Source organism: Geotrypetes seraphini, chromosome 3 (genome assembly GCF_902459505.1).
Source record: "Geotrypetes seraphini chromosome 3, aGeoSer1.1, whole genome shotgun sequence".
NCBI lineage: Eukaryota > Metazoa > Chordata > Amphibia > Gymnophiona > Dermophiidae > Geotrypetes > Geotrypetes seraphini.
The window spans coordinates 160,088,276-160,108,100 of record NC_047086.1 but is presented as its reverse complement, the minus strand read 5'-3'; the positions used below and the strand labels follow the sequence as shown (position 1 = coordinate 160,108,100).

The window sequence follows — 19,825 nt, the reverse complement described above, 5'->3', positions numbered from 1 at the left end:
AAGCCATAGAGAGAGTGGAGAGGGACAGATTCTTCAAACTTTCAAAAAATAAAAGAACAAGAGGGCATTCGGAAAAGCAGAAAGGGGACAGATTCAAAACGATTGCTAGGAAGTTCTTCTTTACCCAACATGTGGTGGACACCTGGAATGCGCTTCCAGAGGGCGTAATAGGACAGCGTACGGTACTGGGGTTCAAGAAAGGATTGGACAATTTCCTGCTGGAAAAGGGGATAGAGGGGTATAGATAGAGGATTACTGCACAGGTCCTGGACCTGTTGGGCCGCCACGTGTGCAGACTGCTGGGCACTATGGACCTCAGGTCTGATCCAGCGGAGGCATTGCTTATGTTCTTACAACAAATATACATGATGTAAATGTGCATATATCAGAAACTAACTATATGAAATTTAGCTCAACATATTTGTTGTGTATATTCTGAAAACTCAACTCTCTTTAGGGTCAAGAAGGTTTGCAAAGACTTGTTCTAAGGCTCATTGCGATATTTACAGTGCTGTTTTCCCCTAGGATTCTTATTGAATGGGGGTCTGAGAATTAGTGATTTTATAATGTTAGATTTTCTTAAAAGTTTAGATTTAAATTCCTTCATAGTTTTGCAGTAACTGAGATGACCTCCATGTTACAATTCTACACAACTGTTCATACTTTGTGGTCTAGGCATTTTGAGTAATTAATTTTGCCTGAAAGGTGACTAATACTAAAGGGAGTAACTACACAATAATGGCATGCTTTACCGTTTGAACAACACTGTAAACAAGTTTTACAATTTTTTATTAAAAAAATATAAAGATCAAAGGCTCAATATTCAAAGTGATTTAACTGGGCAGGAGAGGCTTCTATCTGCCTAAGTGCTGTGTTTAGGAGGCTGCTACGCAACGTGTCAGAGGAAGAGCCCTGCTGGGGCTGGCTACGAGCAACCTGTGTCGCCTGCTGACCGATGCACTTTGGGTAAGGAAGAGAGCGAGGGAGGAAGGGAGCGGTTCAGGACTGCCGCCTCCTTCTGCCACTTCAGGGCTTGAAGGAGGGAGGAGGGCTTTGTGGCTCAGGACTGCTGCCATGCTGGTGCTTCGGGGCGAGAGGGATTGAGAGTGTGTTAGACAAGGTTTCTAACACACTCTCAATTAACCAGAAAAACAGGTTATCTGGTATCCGCTAATTCCCATGGGTGCCGGATAACAGATTCTACTGGTAGTTACAAAATTATTCAATTAAATGAATGAGGGACACTTTGTAGGGTTATATATTACTTTACAATATGCCTAGTATTGAAGAGCATTTATACTGTTGTTGCTGCTGAGAGGACATCAGGAAGTAGTGTCATAAATACAGAATATTTAATTACTTTTAATACCATGATAGTTTGGTGTGCATGATTAGCAGTAGTAGTAGTAGTAGTAGTAGTAGTAATGTTTCCCATGTATATTCATTGTGGATATCCTAAAAACCCAAATGGTGCTTTCTCAGGATATGTTTGAGAGTTCAGCTTTAGTAAAATTTCCCTCTTCACTTACTTGTGGAATCGTTCCGCTCGATCTTCATTGTCTGCGTACAGAAACATTTTTAAAGCATAATTCTCCACATGTGCACTTCCAACTATTTCTTGAGTAATGGACTCACAGTCACCTAACTGTTTCTTCATCTGTAACAAACATATAATATATTTTTATTACAAACATTTAACACATAAGAAATGGGCAGCAAGAACTAATTTCATATAGTTAATACGTTTGGCAAAAGATGAAGAAAAGAGAATTCCTATATATACTTGCTCACAGAACTCCTCCTTAGTTTCTATGTTCCTGGGATGACCTACATGTAGGTCACCCCATCTTCATCTTTTCTGGTGCAGCAGCTACAAAAATAGCATCCCCCCCCCTTCTTTATCCATGCTGGTATTTTTAGTGTTACTTGTTCCCATAGCCTTTTCCTCTAAAGGTCTGTGAACATGTGCACTGCCGGGTCATGTCCTCTGCACAACAGGAAGTGAATTACTGCACTTCTTGTTAGACAAAGGGTAAAACCTGGCCACACACTTGAGCATGGGCCTGCTGAGTCAGAAAATGTATAAACTAGAGGGGCAGCAGGGGGCACAGGGAGGGATTCTGGAATCAGTAAGTGGGGGTAAAAAAGTAGAAAGACAGGCTAGTAGATATGCATAGGTTTTCACCCCCAGACTTTTGACCTTAAAAATGGTATTATGTGAGCAACATCAGTACCAGAGATTTGTACAAAACTGTTTCTCATCCAACTCCTTAGTCTCATCCAACTCCTTAGATCCTCTATAATGGGTTTGGTTTTCAGAGTATTTATTTTCAGTTTTTATACAGTGAATACTTAAACACACAAAAAAGGGGGAAGCTAGCCATTCAGTTGCAGAGTTAAATGCAAGTTCAATGTGTATGTGTGTGGAGGTTTTATTTTATATAAAGTCAACAGATGTCTTTAAGCATCTAGGTAAGTTAATGGGAGAGGGGGTGTGATCCAATAGCTATATAACATCATGGGAACCTGCAGACCCAGTTTAAATCCTGCTCCTCCTACAGATGGTCTTTGTTACCTTGGACAAGTTACTACCTCTTATTGACTCAGGTACTATCTTAGACTGCAAGCTCCTTTGAATAGGGATTTCTTGTACCTGCATGTAATTTGGTGTAAAGTACCCTGTTATACAGCATTATGCAGATACTGAATTTTCTGAAAATAGAGGGTTTTAATCCTGACTACTTTAAGAAAATTAGACTTCTCTTGGGTAGAAGGAAGTAATATATACATCCTTTTAAATATACAGGGTGCCCACAAAAACATTCCTTGATTTTAAATGGTTCGAAAACCAAAAATTTATTGGAATATTCTTTCACCTTTGAGGCTACAGTTTCATCAACTCATAAAGTTTCATATGGTATCTGCCGATTACACACACTCAATGTGCACCCCCATCTGTTACTTGAAAAACATTGATGCGATAATCAAGCTCAGGCCAGACTCTGAAGCATATCCGGTGTGATCGCGTTTAAAGCTTCAGTGATGCATTCCTGCAGATCATCCATAGTCTTTCACGTACCCCAAAAGGGAAAAGTTACAAACAATGTCCAGGCCACTTGAGGAACACCTGGTCATTTTGTCGCGTTGTATTGTCTGAAGGTTGTAACTTCTGCACCAACTGCAGCTTATAAGTGTGAAAGTGCAAGTGAGCGTCATCTGGTTTTAAGGACAGGGTAACTGTTCTTGCATGTACCAGTGCAGTGGGCACATACAAATTGAAGTTGGCAGTGACTGGAAAAGGCCAACATCCCTGATGTTTCAAAGGTGTACATCATTTACCTGTGGACTATTATGCTAACAAGAAAGCATGGGTAACCAGAGAAACATTTAACGATCGGTTCCATAACCACTTTGTGCCAGCAACAAGAGTTCACTGTAGAGAAGCTGGACTTGAAGAGAACTGCGAAGTTTTACTAGTTCTAGATCACTGCTCTTCATATCCACCTCAAAAACGTCTTGTAAAAAATAATGTTTCTGCCATTTACCTTCCAACCAATGTGACATCCTTACTACAGCCTTGTGACCAAGGAATTTTACATTGCTGGATGGATGGAAAACAGGATCTTAGATTAAATGTGGAAAAGAAAGAAATAATGTTTGTGGGGAAATCTGACAAAGATAGGTGGTCAAAGGAATTAAAGGTAATGGATGAAGTACTGTCAGTAAGAAAGGCAATGACAATTTTAGGAGTAAGACTTGATTCAGCTCTTACAATGAATTCTCAAGTTGCTAAAACAGTCCAAGCATGTTTTTCTCATATGCATTTATTGTATCAAGTAAAACCAATGCTGTCACCTTTTGACTTTCATACTTTTGTGCAGGCAATGGTACTGTAGAGGCTTGACTACTGCAATGTTCTGTACCTTGGACTAACCAAGGCTAGGTGCAGGGCATTGCAAGTGGTACAAAATGCAGCAACCAGATTGATAACGGGAACATCGACATATGATCATATCACACCTTATCTTCGACAGTTACACTGGCTACCAGTTGCATTTAGAATTCAGTATAAAGCAGTGATGATTTGCCATCAGTTTCTATATGGTACAATCCCTGAATTCTTTAAGAGCAAGATGTCTAGTTATCAACCGAAAAGATCACTGCGTTCTGAAAATTCTGCTCTGTTAAAGGTGAATGTTGATCCAAAATATGTGGAAACCAGCGCAATGACCTTTTGTTGTGCAGGTATAAAACTGTGGAACTCCCTTGTTGGGCAAATATGGAAATGCGGCAATAGAGGTATATTCAAGAAACTTCTTAAAACACAATTGTTTGTGAACGCATTCTTTTAAGTAGTAATTTTATTCTTTGCTGGTCCTCTGAACATTTGATTATTTGTGTTTCTTTGTTTTATTTACTGTGAAATTTCTGTATGTCACAATTTGTAAACCGTTTAGGTTGTAAATGGTATAGAAATTTTAAAAATAAATAAAAATAATTTACATTCCATGAAGAAGACCAAGCTTAAAGAGTTTTCTAAATTGCATGCGTGATACAATTAACAAAGAATTCAAGACTTTCTCAAGGAGTTCAATCTTAAGGATGCCATTTATGCACTTACCAATACCTGAGAAAGATGTAACTAAATCAGCATTAAAAACACGGATGTTTGGGGTTTGTGTGTGTTTGCTTGGGGGTTTTTGCTACTTAAAACTGTTAATTGTGTTGGGCATCCAGCCACAGGGTTTCTGTACTATGAATCACCTGCTGTTATGGTTTTCACTTGTTGTTTTCTCTGGATATTGTTGTATTTTTTACGCTTTCTTAATACTGGCTGTATGTTCCCTTTGCAATTGCTAATAAAAGATAAGTATGCTTAGGCTCAGACTCAAACTTAAATCCAGAAGTTTTGTAAAAGTAAATTATCTGCTGTTCTACTGTAAGTCAGCCACTATTTGATGTGTGTTCATTTAAATTAGGTTTTCCCCGCAGTGTCTCTTTTCTAGTCGCGTTATAGACTATGTTTCTTTGTGTACTTTCCATGATGAGTAAAAGAGTATTGTGATTTTGTCTATCACAACTTAACTACAAGTTACCTGAGGCAGATTCCTTGTGGGCCGAAACACGATCGTGTTGAGTAAATCACAATAAAAAGAGACTGAACACCATTGGTCACCTTTGTTGTGGGTTTTTTTTTCCATTAACTAGAAGCCATTTACACATCTACTACAATTAAAAATTTATTTAGAATAGTAGCAATCATTTTTATCTTCTGTCTTCTTTTTTGCCTCTGCAAATATGGTAACCCTACCTGGGGAGATCACAAAGAGTGTGTGTTGTTGGTTCAGGTAAAGAGAGGGAAAGGATAATAAATGTAATAAGGAAAATGCCCTATACATGTTCCTCTTAATAAATGTGAACAGTATGTCAGACATGACTAAAGAGAGGTGTTATATTTCACAGTAGTCCCTGATTTAATTCAATGCTTCATTGACCTGATCTCTGAAGATTAGTTTATTAAAACTTGATATACTGCTAAACTTTGACAGGTCATAGTGGTTTATATAACAATAAATAAAAAAAGAATTCCAGTTTTAGACAGGATAACCCTAAGCATATTTAAAATGAATATGCATGAGAGAAATCTGTATGCGATGGAAGTAGTATGCGGCATACATCTCATACACACTCACTATGCATCTCCTGAAAAACAATTTGCTTTTAAAGAACAGGTAAGAATATCATTACATTATGCCTATTCCTGTTGTCTTGTGAGTAGGTCATAGTTAGCTGTACCAAACATAGCAGACATACCTCTTCTCTGCTCAAATTTTATTCAGTATAAACAAGGCTAATATATATTGCAATATGAGAGGCAGTAGAGCAAATTTAAGGTTAATAAAATAAATATGGATAGTATGCATAAGTATTACTGTTTCAGTTCATGACCTGCTTGAAAGCCTGATTGACAAGGATGCACAATACTGTGAATATCCTAGCAGAGGTGTAATTGAATACCACATGCTTTTTCAAAAAGTAAATTTGATACAGGTCAATAGTGCTGAATTTTATTAACTTCTAAGCATACACATCAAAAGGCACTTATATTAATCCTCCTACCACAAACAGCCCTTTCATCTCATCTATTTCACACTTAAGTCAGTGTGTACATCCAGTCCTAAATCAGTCTGGTCAAAGGCCTGTAAAAATCAGTTTGTTTTTGGCAATGTTATCTCCCTTACAAAGCAGGCATGAACTAGCCATGCAGTCTGCAAATACCAATACCTGCTACATAACATAGAAACATAGAAATAGACGGCAGATAAGGGCCACGGCCCATCAAGTCTGCCTACTCCAGTGATCCTCGCTATCTATCTTTGCGGATAGATCCCACATGCCTATCCCATCTGGCTTTAAAATCCGCCACACTGGTGGCCTCAATAACCCGAAGTGGAAGACTATTCCAGCGATCAACCACCCTTTCAGTGAAGAAGAACTTCCTAGTGTCACTGTGCAGTTTCCCGCCCCTGATTTTCCACGAATGCCCCCTTGTTGCCGCGGGACCCTTGAAGAAGAAGATGTCTTCTTCCACCTTGATGCAGCCCATGAGATATTTGAATGTCTCGATCATATCTCCCCTCTCTCGACGCTCCTCGAGTGAGTAGAGCTGCAAATTCCCCAACCGCTCTCGTACGGGAGCTCCCTGAGTCCCGAGACCATCCTGGTGGCCATCCTCTGGACCGACTCCAGTCTCAGCACATCCTTGCGGTAATGCGGCCTCCAGAATTGCACACAGTACTCCAGGTGCGGTCTCACCTTGGATCTATACAGTGGCATAATGACTTCAGGTTTACGGCTGATGAAACTCCTGCGTATGCAACCTATGATTTGCCTTGCTTTGGATGAAGCTTGCTCCACTTGGTTTGCCGACTTCATGTCTTCCCTGACAATCACTCCCAAGTCTCTTTCTGCTACAGTTCTTGTCAGGATCTCGCCATTTAGGGTGTAGATCTTGCATGGATTCTGGCTTCCCAGGTGCATGACTTTGCATTTTTTGGCATTGAAACTGAGTTGCCAGGACCTAGACCAGTGCTCCAGCAGAAGTAAGTCATGCACCATATCGTCTGCCATTGCTTTTTTGTCTGTTGTGCTTTTGCTCACTACATTGCACAGTTTGGCATCATCGGCAAACAATGCAACATATGCCCTCGATATTAAAAAAACCAAAAACAATCACAGTTAATTCTTGTCACCTACATCCAGCCTAACCTTTCCTTGGTTACTAATAACCTAAGGTTACCAAATGTGTCCTGTTTACATGCACTGGCTCAAGAGCATTTTGAAACACCTTTCTTCCAATTAGGTGAAGGGTATGGGTATCCCTTCCTGGAAGTCAACAAGAGGATTCTTATCCTCTTGGCCTTTCTGAGATGATAGGACTACTACGGAATAATATGATAATTGGTGTGTTTTGAAACCTGGGAGCAGTCTGGGCTCATTACCATGAAGCATCATTCAAACATTCTTGAGAATTCCATGGGAATTTAATTTTTTTGGGGGAGAGACACAAGATACTACAGAATGCATAATATTTCTGCCTTGGGCTGTCTGTCTCCACATGAATTAGGATAGTCACAGTTATTTTCTTTATTAAATCTCTGAAGAAGAGCCTTAAATTGGGACTCTTTACTATGGAGAGAAGAGGTCCAGGGTAGGGGTGGGGGGCAGCAGTTGGACATGTTGAGCCCTATTCGGAAGCAGAAGTATTTCCCGTGTGTAGATGTGTGCTTCTTTTAGATCTAGAGAGCAAAACCAAACACCCTTTTCTAGGAGATTCCCAGAGAAACCATGCAAAATTTCTCCATCAAGTATTTGTTTAGGTTTCAGGTCTAGAATTATGAGTGGCACGGCAGAGAGAAGGCCCCGGCAGATCTTAGCGTCGATCGGGCTTCATTGAGCCCTGATCAAAGGCAGGCCCCCCTCCAGCCCAGAGATGCGAGTCCCACAGGGAAGGCGGCGAATAAACCTTTCGAAGAGGAGGCGGTAGTGCTTAACCCTGGAGGAGCAGCTGGGGAAGTCCGTTTGGAGTATTGCCCAGCTGAGACCCTAACAGCAGCACCCTGTTTGGAGACTAAAGAAGGAAGAGATCCCAGGAAAGAGACCTTGCAATATGGAGAGATGGTGAAAACCTGCCATAATCTATATGGAGGCTTTGTGGAAAGCTATAGAAACTATGGACTCCAACCTGAAAAAAGCTGTCTGGTTTTGAGGAATGACTGTGGGAATATAAACTCCATGGTGAATATCCAAGGTGAAGTTTTAAAAAAACATGGTGAGAGTATTAAATAAAACAAACAAAACAAAACATGAACAGCAGATTAATCAATTTAAAGAGCTGCAATTGGATATTATTAAAGAAAGTTCCATTATTCAAGAAAAGTTAGAGTACGGTATATGGAGAATTATAAAAGGAAAAATAATTTGAGAATATTTAATTTTCCAGTTATTTCAGCTGTTAAGATGGTGTGTAGATATTTGTGTGAGGTTTTATTGATTCCAACTGAAAGTCTACCATCAATTTTAAGAGCTCAATACTTAACAGTAAAGGTAAACCAGGAAGTTCTACTCCAACTGGCAATATTGGAAACACAGGGGGTGAGATGGGCTTAACAAATTTTTGGGAAAATTCTTTGGAAGTGATTGTTGACAGAACAATACTTCTTATGACTTTTGCTCTGGAGTATGATAGAGATTTAATTCTTAGAACTTTTTCAGACAAATAAATGACCAATTTTTGGGTTCGTCAATACAAATGTTTCCTGATAAATCACAAGTGACACAAAGAAGAAGGAAGGAATTCTTGGCTTATAGAGTCCTTGCTTTAGGTGCTACTTTCATTTTGAAATTTCCAGAAAAATGTTGTTACTTTTGATGGTAAAAACTTTCTTTTCTTTGAACCCAAACAATTGTTTATTGTGGCTAATGGTGGTGGAGTAAGGGTCTATAGCTTCTACTGACTTAACGCTAACTGGCTGCTGGTTTTTGACCTTCTAAGCCATCCCCATTTAGATGATAAATAGTGTCTTTGATTACTTGTTCTTTGGCCTCAAATTGATTATGGACTAAATAATGAGTACAGTGGTACCTTGGTTTACGAGCATAATTCGTTCCAGAAGCATGCTAGTAAACCAAAATACTCATATATCAAAGCGAGTTTCCCCATAGGAAATAATGGAAACTCGCTTTGATATGTTTCCCACCCCCCCCCCCCCGAGGCCAGCGGCACTGCTCTATCCCCCCCCCACAAGAACCAGCATTGCTCCCCTCGAAGGCCCCCCCTCGTGATCCGGCACCCTCCCGCCGTGACCTGAAGTCCCCCAGACCCACCCGAACCCGCTTCTTACTTTCATCTGGATCAGCACTGGCACCAGGATGCCCTGGGCGTTGGTGCCGGTGCCCGAAGATCGGCCTCCTCTTCTGTGCTGGGCCTTGAGCATCTGCGCATGCTCAAGGCCTGCGAATTCACACTCTCTCCGAGATTCTCGGAGATATCGGAGAGAACATGAACTCGCAGGCCTTGAGCATGCACAGATGCTCAAGGTCCAGCACAGAAGAGGAGGCCGGTCTTCGGGCACCGGCACCAACGCACAGGACATGCCGGTGCCGAAGTCAGATGAAAGTACTGTAAGAAGCGAGTTTGGGTGGGTCTGGGGGACTTCAGGTCGCGGCAGGAGGGTGCAGAATCGTGGGGGGTGGGTGCTCGTAAATCGAGGCATGCTCAGTTTCGGGAATGTTTTGCTCGTCTTGCAAAACACTCGCAAACCGGTGCACTCGTAAACCAAGGTACCACTGTACTCGTATTTTGTTTCCTAGTGGTGGGGGGATTTTTATTTTCTCACTATGTATAATTTACCTATTTTATCTGTATTCAAGTATTTGTTTATGTTTGTTTTTTTAATGTAAAAATTCAATAAATAATTAACGAAAAAAACAAACCTGCTCATCCTACCAGTTGAAAAACAAAGTTGTACTCTGCTCTACAAAATCCAGCATAAATTTTATTTGCTATAGTAAGATTTCCAGTCTAATAGACAAAAGTTGGTCTTCACTTATCAGAACTTGTCTAGGTTCTTTTACTAAACTCAGTACAGCAGAAAAAAAGGTAAACCATAAAAAGTGTTGCTTATTAATATATGTACAACAGTTTAAAAGCAAACAGAATGACCAAATTTGCAAATGACTTAGCATGTCTTCCAAATTTTGAAGACCTGATGCAAGAAGACAAACATTTTTTTTTTCCTGTTTTCTGAAATTTTTTATACGGGCACGTGTCTAATAAAAGGGAGTCACCCTGAATAGTTTAGTGGCCCAGAAATTAGACTGATCACAGTCTGAGTAGTGTACTGTAATTCAAAGAATTCTTTTCAGAGATGCTCCAGAGCATGAAAAGTCTCAAATTTCCTCATTAAAAAAAGCAAAGCGAACACTATAGTCACAACAGGTGGATTTAAGGGTCTAGAATAGGCTTATTGTCTGTTTTAAAAACTCTCCAGCTGTCCTAACAAAAACAGGTATACTACAGAAAATGTTAATCCACAGTTTCCAGGTAACTTGGACTGTTAGTCTACTGCTCTTTGTTTGTTTTTTTTTGGTGAATATATAATTCTAGATAAACTATATCAAAAATTCAGTCATCTGAAAAAAATATACAAGTAAGCCAAAAAGTAACTTCCTATGATTTTTATTATTTTTGAGGGCACTTCTTCAATAAAGCACAGTTACTTACCGTAACAGGTGTTATCCAGGGACAGCAGGCAGATATTCTTAACGCATGGGTGACGTCACCGACGGAGCCCTCGGTACGGACCTTTTTAACTAGAAGTTTCTAGTTGGCCGCACCGCGCGTGCGCGAGTGCCTTCCCGCCCGACGGAGGAGTGCGTGGTCCCCAGTTAGGATAAGCCAGCTAAGAAGCCAACCCGGGGAGGTGGGTGGGACGTAAGAATATCTGCCTGCTGTCCCTGGATAACACCTGTTACGGTAAGTAACTGTGCTTTATCCCAGGACAAGCAGGCAGCATATTCTTAACGCATGGGTGACCTCCAAGCTAACAAAGAGGGAGGAGGGATGGTTGGCCATTAGGAAAATAAATTTTGTAACACAGATTGGCCGAAGTGTCCATCCCGTCTGGAGAAGGCATCCAGACAGTAGTGAGTAGTGAACGTGTGAACTGAGGACCAAGTGGCCGCCTTGCAGATTTCCTCGATGGGCGTGGAGCGGAGGAAAGCCACAGAAGCAGCCATAGCTCGGACTCTGTGTGCCGTGACAGCACCTTCCAGTGACAGACCGGCCCGAGCATAGCAGAACGCAATACAGGCAGCAAGCCAATTGGAAAGCGTTCGTTTGGAGACAGGATGACCCATACGGTTAGGGTCGAATGACAAAAAAAGCTGAGGAGAGGAGCGGTGAGCCCTGGTACGGTCAAGATAGTAGGCTAGGGCACGCTTACAATCCAGCGTGTGCAGCGCCTGTTCCCCAGGATGGGAATGGGGCTTAGGGAAAAAGACAGGCAACACAATGGACTGGTTGAGGTGAAAAGCTGAGACCACCTTAGGAAGAAATTTAGGATGGGTGCGCAGGACCACCTTGTCATGGTGAAAAACAGTGAAAGGTGGATCAGCGACCAGTGCATGCAGCTCACTAACCCTCCTGGCAGAGGTGATGGCAATCAGGAAAAGCACCTTCCAGGTAAGGAATTTGAGCGAAGTTGAGGCAAGAGGCTCAAAAGGAGGTTTCATGAGAGCTGATAAAACCACATTCAGGTCCCAGACGACAGGAGGAGGCTTTAGAGGTGGTTTGACATTGAAGAGACCTCTCATGAACCGGGAAACCAGAGGATGAGCCGTGAGGGGTTTTCCGAGGATAGGCTCGTGAAATGCAGTGATGGCACTGAGGTGGACTCTGATGGAGGTAGATTTGAGACCAGCATTGGACAGAGAGAGCAAATAGTCCAGTACAGATTCCACCGCCAAAGAGGTGGGATCCTGATGATGCCGCAGACACCAGGAGGAGAACCTGGTCCACTTCTGATGGTAACATTGGAGGGTGGCCGGTTTCCTGGAGGCGTCCAAAATGAGACGGACAGGCTGAGATAGATTCTCTGGAGAGGTCAGCCCGAGAGAAACCAAGCTGTCAGGTGGAGCGAAGACAGATTGGGATGTAGTAGAGATTGATGCTGCTGTGTAAGTAGAGTAGGAAACACAGGAAGAGGAATGGGCTCCCTGGAGCTGAGTTGGAGCAGGAGGGAGAACCAGTGTTGTCGTGGCCATCGAGGGGCGATGAGAATCATGGTGGCCCTGTCCCTGCGGAGCTTGAACAAGGTCCGCAACATCAGAGGAAGTGGAGGGAAGGCATACAGGAACCGATCCTTCCAATCGAGCAGGAATGCATCTGGTGCCAGACGATGAGGAGAGAAGAGTCTTGAACAGAATTGGGGCAGCTGATGATTGTGAGGTGCTGCAAAGAGGTCCACCTGCGGAGTGCCCCATCGAGCAAAGATGGAGTGGAGTGTTGGAGGATCCAGTGTCCACTCGTGAGGTTGAAGTATGCGGCTGAGATTGTCGGCCAGGGAGTTCTGTTCGCCCTGGATATAGACCGCCTTGAGGAAAAGATTGCGGGCCGTGGCCCAGGTCCAGATGCGTAGGGCCTCGAGGCAAAGGAGGCGAGATCCGGTGCCGCCTTGTTTGTTTATGTAGTACATGGCGACTTGATTGTCTGTGCACAGGAGAAGAACCTGGGGGCAGAGAAGATGCTGGAACGCTTTGAGAGCGTAGAACATGGCTCTGAGTTCCAGGAAATTGATGTGATGCTGACGCTCTTGTGGGGTCCAAAGACCCTGGGTGCGTAGATCCCCTAGATGGGCTCCCCACGCATAGGGGGAGGCATCTGTGGTGATGGTCATGGAGTGAGGGGGCAGATGAAAGAGTAGACCCCTGGAAAGATTTGAGGAGTTCAACCACCATTGGAGAGATTGCTGAAGAGATGATGTCACAGAGATGGGATGAGAAAGAAGATCCGTCGTTTGTGACCATTGGTTGGCGAGAGTCCATTGAGGTGTCCGGAGATGGAGGCGTGCCAGAGGAAGGACATGAACTGTCGATGCCATGTGGCCCAGGAGGACCATCATTTGTCGGGCAGGAATGGTGGGATGCATGAGGACCTGACGACAGAGATGGAGCAGGGTCCACTGACGATCGGAGGGAAGAAAAGCCCTCATTAGAGTGGTGTCCAGAACAGCTCCGATGAATTGAAGTCGCTGGGTGGGAAGCAGATGCGACTTGGGGTAGTTGATCTCGAACCCCAAGACATGGAGGAGAGAGATGGTGTGATGAGTAGCCTGTAGCACAAGTTGAGGCGACGGTGCTTTCACCAACCAATCGTCCAAGTAGGGGAACACTTGGAGGTTGTGAGACCTGAGGAAGGCCGCTACCACTATCAGGCACTTGGTGAATACCCTGGGAGATGAGGCGAGGCCAAAGGGAAGCACCTTGTACTGATAGTGATGGTGGTGTACCTGGAAACGCAGGTAGCGGCGAGAAGTCTGATTGATGGAGATGTGAGTGTAGGCCTCCTTGAGGTCCAGGGAACATAGCCAGTCGTGTTGAGAGAGAAGAGGATAGAGCGTGGCAAGGGAAAGCATTCTGAACTTCTCCTTGACGAGGTGTTTGTTGAGGTTCCTGAGATCGAGAATGGGACGGAGGTCTCCTGTCTTTTTGGGTACCAGGAAGTAGCGGGAGTAGAATCCCTGACCCCTTTGTTCTGGAGGGACCTCTTCGATGGCATTGAGAAGAAGGAGGGATTGAACCTCCCTCAGGAGGAGGGGGATTTGAGATGAATGAGAAGCAGACTCTACGGGAGGGTTGTCCGGTGGAAGAGTCTGGAAGTTGAGAGAGTAGCCGTGGTGGATGATGTTGAGGACCCACTGGTCCGATGTGATGACCTCCCAACGGCTGGAGAAAATGGTGAGACGACCTCCGATTGGTTGTGGAAGAGGTAGCGAAGGTGGAAGACTGGCTATGCCCTGGAGAGAAGAGTCAAAAGGGCTGAGACGGCTTAGCAGAAGGCAGAGGCTTGTTAGGTTGAGTGGATTGAGAACGTGCCTGCGCCTGGTGATGTTGCTGCCGTGGCCGCCGAGACTGTTGGGAAGGCGGGTTGAGTGGTCTGGCTGAGAATCTGCGCTGGTATGAGGTTTGAGGCCTGTAAGGACGTGTAGGCGGAGCCTTCTTTTTTGGTTTAATCAGGGTGTCCCACCTAGTTTCATGCGCAGAGAGTTTTTGGGTGGTGGAATCCAGGGACTCTCCAAACAGTTCATCCCCAAGACAAGGGGCGTTGGCTAGACGATCTTGGTGATTAATGTCCAAGTCTGAGACTCTCAGCCAGGCCAGGCGGCGCTTGGCTACAGCCATGGCAGAGGCACGGGAGGTAAGCTCGAAGGAATCATATATCGAGCGGACCAGGAACTTTCTCAATTGGAGGAGACCAGAGATTTGTTGCTGAAAAAGTGGGATCTTCCTCTCTGGGAGATACTTCTGGAGGGCTGACAACTGCTGGACCAAGTGTTTCATGTAGAATGAAAAATGGAAGGAATAGTTGTTCGCCCTGTTGGCCAACATGGCATTCTGATAGAGCCTCTTGCCAAACTTGTCCATGGTTTTACCCTCTCTGCCAGGAGGGGTGGAGGCATAGACACTGGAGCCCTGAGTCTTCTTTAAGGTGGATTCAACCAGGAGGGACTCATGGGGAAGTTGTGACTTATCGAATCCTGGAATAGGGATAACCCTATAAAGGTTATCTAACTTGCGTGGGGCCCCAGGTACTGTAAGGGGGTTTTCCCAATTTTTATAGAAAGTCTCCCGTAGGATGTCATGCACGGGTAGTTTAAGAAATTCCTTGGGAGGTTGCTCAAAATCCAGAGCCTCTAGAAAGGCTTGGGATTTCTTGGAGTCTGATTCCAGAGGGAGGGATAGGGCGGCAGACATCTCCCTGAGAAACTTTGAGAAGGAGGATTGCTCAGGCCTGGAGGTGGCATCAGGAGCTGAGGGATCCTCATCAGAGGAGGAGAGATCTTCCTCGGTACCGGGGGGAGACTCTTCCCACAAGTCTGGGTCCCGGACCTCCGGGTGTGCATGACGCGACACCGGGGTGGAAGGGTCGGTATGGTGAGTCTTGGACAAAGATTTCCCAGAGCGTACCGAAACGGTACCGGGGGAAGAGGACCGGCGTCGGTCCCGGTCCCGGGAAGAATGGTGCTCCGCTCGGTCCCGAGGAGGATCCGCAGTGGCATGTTGGGCCGAGAGAATCGGCATGGAGGTATTAATAGGTACCGATGGGGTGGACACCGGTGGCTCGGTACGGGGCTCGGGCCGGTCTGGTACCGGAAGGAGCGGTGCCAGGATAGTAGGCAACAGTTGCTCGAGCTGACGTTTCATCTGGTCTTGCAGTTGACCCTGGAGGATGGCCGCAATTCGGTCATCCAGGGGAGGCACCGGAACCGCTTTCTTTTTCTTCGGTTCCTTAGGTGCCGCTCTACGTCCCGGCGATGAGGAGGCCGATGATGAGGCACTCACCGAAATCGGGACGGAGCGCTTTCGGACTCGGCTCGAGGCCGGCAGGGTCGGTGTCGCCACTGTGGCCGGTGGGCGCTCGAGGGAAGGGGTAGGCTTCTTAGCCGGCTTACCTTGCGCCAGCGGCGCCGATGTGGGGTCGGGCGTCGTCGAAGCCGACGGTGCCGATTTCTGTGGTACCGCTGTCGAAGTCGAGGATTCCATGGTCGACCCGGTGCCGAACAACAGATCTTGTTGGATTTTTCGGTTTTTAAGCGTCCGCTTTTTAAGAGTGGCACAGCGGGTGCAGGAGTCCGCCCGATGCTCTGGCCCCAAACACTGTAAACACCAATTGTGTGGGTCAGTGAGGGAGATCGGGCGTGCACACCGCTGGCACTTCTTGAAACCGACCTGCGGGGGCATGAAGGGGAAAACAGCCTCTGCAAAATCGAATCCCGAGGCCTGGATAATGGCAACAGGCCCCGCCGGGGCAAAACGAAAAAAGATAGAAAAAATCAAAGTTTTTTTTTTTTTTTTTTTTGCAACTAAAAGAAAAGAAACCCGAAGGTGAATACAAATAAAATAAGAAAAAATTCGCGAGCGGGAAGGCAAAAAAGTGAGTTCAACGGCCGTTGAAAAACACACGCGTCTTCTTCGCTCCGCGGAAACGAAGAAACTGGGGACCACGCACTCCTCCGTCGGGCGGGAAGGCACTCGCGCACGCGCGGTGCGGCCAACTAGAAACTTCTAGTTAAAAAGGTCCGTACCGAGGGCTCCGTCGGTGACGTCACCCATGCGTTAAGAATATGCTGCCTGCTTGTCCTGGGATAAATGCATGTTTGATCTTGCTCTGAGATATTTAAGATGCTTGTTTTGTCAGTTTTATATTATTAAATTACACCATGACAAGAGCATTACAGTAACACAAAGTACCTTTACAGCCTAACTGATGAGAAATCAACAAAGACAACTTGCAAAATTTGAAAACACCACACATGAGTTCAAGGATTACTGCCCTTTTGTCAACAATAGCTTCCCCATAAAAAAATAAAAGCAAAAAATTGCACTTAATCCTCTGTTCCTACTATATTTCAACACTATCTAAATCTCTGGATAATGAAAATGTAGATCACACTATCAATTATGTGTTGTAATATAAATTATATAGTTTCAAAGTCTGTGCTAGAAAAGATTATAATCTAAGGGTTATATGCACTATGCATTTCTCCATATATACAAAATAGGGGGGGAAAACCCCCTTTAATCTATCTGGCCTTCAGTGGTTGAAGCTTTAAGTGAATCAAGCATACACAGTGAGCTAAATTGCACTCTGGACTTCTAGGTATACAGATCAATTCTTTGTACAATATCAGTCTCAATAATGCACAACTAATGATGGAGAGTATGAACTAAACTAAACTTTAAGTTTATATACCGCATCATCATATTAATGTATTTATTTACATCATTATCTGATATACTGCCATTCATAAAGCACAGTTACTTACCTGTAGTATGTGTTCTCTGAGGACAGCAAGTCAGATAAGCTTTCAGCTGGGAATCCCTAGCTACCAGGCTCACTGAAAACAACAAGGCTAGGACAATAAGGACTTGAAACAACAGGACCTGTACAGCAATTAACCCAAGAAATAAGGCATGCTAATATGAAGGTACGGCCCATTTTTAAAATTCTGTTTCAGGCTTAGGGGGATGGAGTTGGATTCTAGACATAGAACAAATTTTGCAGGACTGTCTGTCAGGAATTTTGCTCTAGGCAGTAGTGGAATATGAATAATGTGTGACCAGATGACAATGTCACAGCCTTGCATATTTTCTCTATGGAGGCTGATCTCAAGTAGGCTACCATTGCAATGGCTCTGACATAACGAGCCTTGACATGACCCCCAACAGCCAATTACTGTGTGTTTGCCATTGGCTACTCCCAACTGGTTTTGGGAAAAAATGTTGGCAGAACAATTGAGAGCGAGAACCAAGTCTCAGGTACAAATGTTGATCGGTGGCCAAAATCCTGAGAAGAAGTGGAGCTCTGCAGCCTACAGTGAAAGGAAGAGGCATGCCCAGCAACAGAATAAACCTGTGTTCAATATCCAGAGATGGAGGTGCAGACCATTCATAAGAGAACAAATGGACTCTAAAAGAAAGGGAGGAGAGCTTCCCCTATAAAGCCAAGTCCTGAAGTCAGAGAAGCAGCAGTAACAATACCAAACAAAGAGAAGGGACGGCATCTTTCAAACTAGGAAAGGAGCAGAGCTCCAGACATGAGCTAGATCCTAGATTCACATAAAATGAGCAGAGACCACACCTGGAATAAGAGCTTTGCTTTACAGCAAAGAATAAATTGTGTTTCATATAGAGTAAAAGCTGTGCTCCAGAGAATGAGCCTTGCACTTCAGAGAGAATAGGAACTGTGCTCTATAAAGGTTTCAAGGTTTTATTAAAATTTGATTTAATCGCTTATCTAATTTCTAAGCGAGTTTACAATATATAAAAAAAAGAGCATGAACATAATAAAAATGCCATTAACAATACCATTAATAATTAAAAAAACAAATTACAAAGAAGCATCAACTAATAATTGGCATATTAAAAAGGGATAAATGAGACAGACAGACGGGAGATAAAAGGAAATAGGGTTAGAAATACAATTTGGATAGGAACGAAAGACAAATAAAGAAAAAATCAAAAAGAAAGGGCTTATTGCTCTTACCGTAATTCCTTAAGAGAGTTTAAAAAGGATACTGTAAAATTTAAATCAAATGTTAAAAGCTTCTTTAAATAAATGACTCTTGAATAGGCTTTTGAAATGTTCGAGATTAGCTTCTTCTCTAACAAGAGCTGGTAATGTATTCCAAAGACGGAACAGTGGTTCATACCCAAAAAAGAAGCTGTGCTGCAAATTAATAGAAGGAGATGTATTGCATAAACAGAGGAGATGATGTGTCCCTTTAGGAAGAGCTGGAACAGTGTTCAAAGCCGTCCCATATTTAGAAAAGGAGCTGATTCACCCTAGAGAAGAAACTGCACTCCATATGAAGAGGAGTTGTGGCCCCTACTAGAGGAGATGTCTTGCTCCATATGAAGAGAAGAATCTTATCAATTTCTTTGACTGGATGACCAGAGAATTGGATAGAGGGTGTGTGCTAGATGTAATGTATTTAGATATTAGCAAAGCCTTTGACAGTGTTCCACACAGGTGTCTAAATAAGTAAATTGAGTGCTCTCGGGATGGGCCCCAAAGTAATGGAATGTGTCAGGAAATGGTTCATTGGAAGGTGACAGAGGGAAAAGGAAAAGGATGTTACCAGTGGTGTGCTTCAAGGTTAGGTTCCTGGACCTGTTCTTTTTAACGTTTTTATAAGTGATATTGCTGAAGGGCTGTCAGGTAAGATTTGCCTCTTTTCGGATGATACCAAAATCTGCAATAGAGTCGATACCTCTGATGGTGTGAATAACATGAGGAAGGACCTAGCAAAGCTTGAAGAAGGGTCTGAAATTTGGCAGAAAGTTTTAATTCTAAGAAATGCAGGTCATACATTTGGGCTGCAAATACCCGAGAAAACGGCACAATTTAAGGGTGAAGAATTTTTGTGCATGAAAGGGGAGTATGGCTTGGTTGTGATAGTACATGATGATCTTAAGGTGGACAAACAAATTGAAAAATTTATGGCAAAAGCTAGAAGGACACTAGGGTGCATAGGGAGAGGTAGGGCTAGTAGGAAAAAGGAGGTATTGAGACCTCATTTAAAATATTGTGTACAATTCTGGAGACTGCACCTTCGAAAAGATATAAACATGATGGAGTTGGTCCAGGGGAAGGTTACTAAAAGTGTTGCTGGTCTTTGTTATAACACATATGGGAACAGACAAAAATCTTAATATGTATACTTTGGAAGAAAGGCAGGAGAGGGAAGAAGAGGCGTTAAAAAACCTACATAGCATAAATGCGCATAAGGCAAGTCTCTTTCATTTGAAAGGAAGCTCCAGAATGAGAGGGCATAAGATGAAGTTAAGAAGTAATAGGCTCAGGAGTAATCTAAGGAAATTATTTTTTATATTACATTCCTATTTTCTATCCCGCCAATATCTTTCAGTTCTAGGCAGTTTACAAAATGAATTGATCTGGGCATTCCCAGGGAGCTTACAAAGTTGAAAGATATGAGCAATGGGATCTGGGTTGATAAGATGCATGGAATAGTCTCCGAAA

The 19,825-nt window shown here is 43.6% G+C and overlaps 1 protein-coding gene across 2 annotated transcripts in view; it reads right to left on the bottom strand.

Moving 5' to 3' along the window:
• Positions 1-19,825, bottom strand: part of VTA1 (vesicle trafficking 1) — a 116,481-nt gene that overhangs the window by 59,829 nt on the left and 36,827 nt on the right. For both annotated transcript variants that reach the window (XM_033936786.1, XM_033936787.1), the window contains one exon: positions 1,530-1,657. In XM_033936786.1, the coding sequence (XP_033792677.1) occupies positions 1,530-1,657 (128 nt within the window). The remainder of the gene's footprint in view (positions 1-1,529; positions 1,658-19,825) is intronic.